This window comes from Octodon degus, unplaced genomic scaffold, assembly GCF_000260255.1.
Source record: "Octodon degus isolate 3935 unplaced genomic scaffold, OctDeg1.0 scaffold00033, whole genome shotgun sequence".
NCBI classification, from domain to species: domain Eukaryota; kingdom Metazoa; phylum Chordata; class Mammalia; order Rodentia; family Octodontidae; genus Octodon; species Octodon degus.
Genome location: NW_004524609.1, coordinates 1,129,504 through 1,131,203, shown reverse-complemented (window position 1 = coordinate 1,131,203; position 1,700 = coordinate 1,129,504). Strand labels below are relative to the sequence as shown.

At 51.5% G+C, this 1,700-nt stretch overlaps 1 protein-coding gene across 2 annotated transcripts in view; it reads right to left on the bottom strand.

Moving 5' to 3' along the window:
- Positions 1-1,700, bottom strand: part of Myl4 (myosin light chain 4) — a 15,023-nt gene that overhangs the window by 10,041 nt on the left and 3,282 nt on the right. For both annotated transcript variants that reach the window (XM_023714048.1, XM_004630000.3), the window contains exon 2: positions 1,459-1,486. In XM_023714048.1, the coding sequence (XP_023569816.1) occupies positions 1,459-1,486 (28 nt within the window). The remainder of the gene's footprint in view (positions 1-1,458; positions 1,487-1,700) is intronic.

The window sequence follows — 1,700 nt, the reverse complement described above, 5'->3', positions numbered from 1 at the left end:
GTGGTGCTGGGGGATTGAACCGCGGTCCCTGTGCTTTGCTTAGCTTAGCTTGTTCTAAGTAGGTGCTTTAGACCACTGAGCCATCTCACCAGCCCCTATTTTTATTATTTTTATTTTTTATTTTATGGCGGAACTGGGGATTGAACTCTGGGCCTTGCGCTTGCCAGGGAAGCACTTATTCCACTGAGCCATCTCCCCGGCCCCCATTTATTATTATTATTTTTTCTTTTGCAGTACCTGGGATTGAACTCAGGACCCTGTGCTTGCCAGGCAAGTGCTTCTATTGGGCTATCTTCCCAGGCCCCAAAATGTAAGTTTTATTTTTGAGATATTTCTGTTGTTGTTTTTGGTGGAACTGGGGATTGAACTCAGGCCCTTGCGCTTGCAAGGGAGGCGCTTATTCCACTGAGCCATCTCCCTGGCTCTCCATTTATTATTTTTAATATCACATTTTTGTTATTTTTTTTTTAGCATGTGTTTGTATTAGTTTCCTTTTAAGACAGAGTGCATGTTTCAAATGAAGCGATGGATCAGGCAATCTTTGGAAGTCCCTTCCAGCTGCTATGATTTGCTATCCTGGAGACATTTAGTGAGTGAAATAGAAAGATAAGTTGCGGTACAGTGATAGGACCTAACTGTCGTGGGGTGAAGTGCTTCACTCCTGAAACCCCAGCCTCCCACAGAAGCATGGCTAAGAGATGCGCAGCTTGCGAGAGCGAGAGACTGTAAGATTATCTTGGGGTTATACTTAATAACATTCTATATAAGATTGAGAAGACATAAATCATCCCACCAAAGATAGAGAAGGCTCTCCAATGTCCCTCTGCCGTGCCACCCTGCCCTGGGGCCAGTCCACCACAAGCTAACGCTTCTACAAATTGTAAGCCAGACAAACCTTCCCTCCTTACAAATAAAGCAGAGGGTGTCACTGATGGAGATCACAAGTGGACTAGGCCACGCCAGGTCTGCACAGGCCCTGCCACCATTCGCGTGTAAGCACCTTGGCAAACCTCAGGACGGAACAAGGGCAAGCTCATAACCTAAGGAGGGTTTGCACTGACGGGAACAGAAACCAGAACGTCCAGATATCTTGGGCAGGTGCTAGTGACACAGGAAGGGCACTAACGTTTGCTCAGTATGTGTTTGGTCCCAGGAAGTCCAGCAGTGCAGTCAAGAACACAGATCGGGAATTAGATGTCTGAGTGGGAACACTGACTCCTTTCTGACTGCCACGCAAGCCAGCGCCTTAGATTTATCAAAATGGGGGCAGCGAGGCTGCTGTTTCAAGGGACTGTTACAGGAACTAAGTGAGTCCACACACAGCTTAGGACGGGCCTGAGCCTGCTGAGCAGTCCCCGCAGGTTTGTGAGTGTAAGGGTTGCCGTTACCAGGGCAGCAGGACCCTTCTCTTCCTCCTCCTTCTCCGGGAAAGCCCAACGGAAAGGAAAGAGTACTCACCTTCAATCTGGTCGGCGGAGAAGTCTATCTGCAAGGAGAGAAACAGGGGCGCGAAGGCTGAGGCTCCGGAGCTTCCAGGGCAAGTCCCGCGGCCGGCGGCGGGCCTCTGGGGGGAGGACAGCGCCGCAGAGCCAGCCCGCGGGCTCCTGCCTCGGCACGACGAGGTAAGGCGGCCTCCAAGGCTCCCCCGACTCCAGCCTCGGGCCAGGCTCCCCCGACTCCAGCCTCGGGCCAGGCTCCCC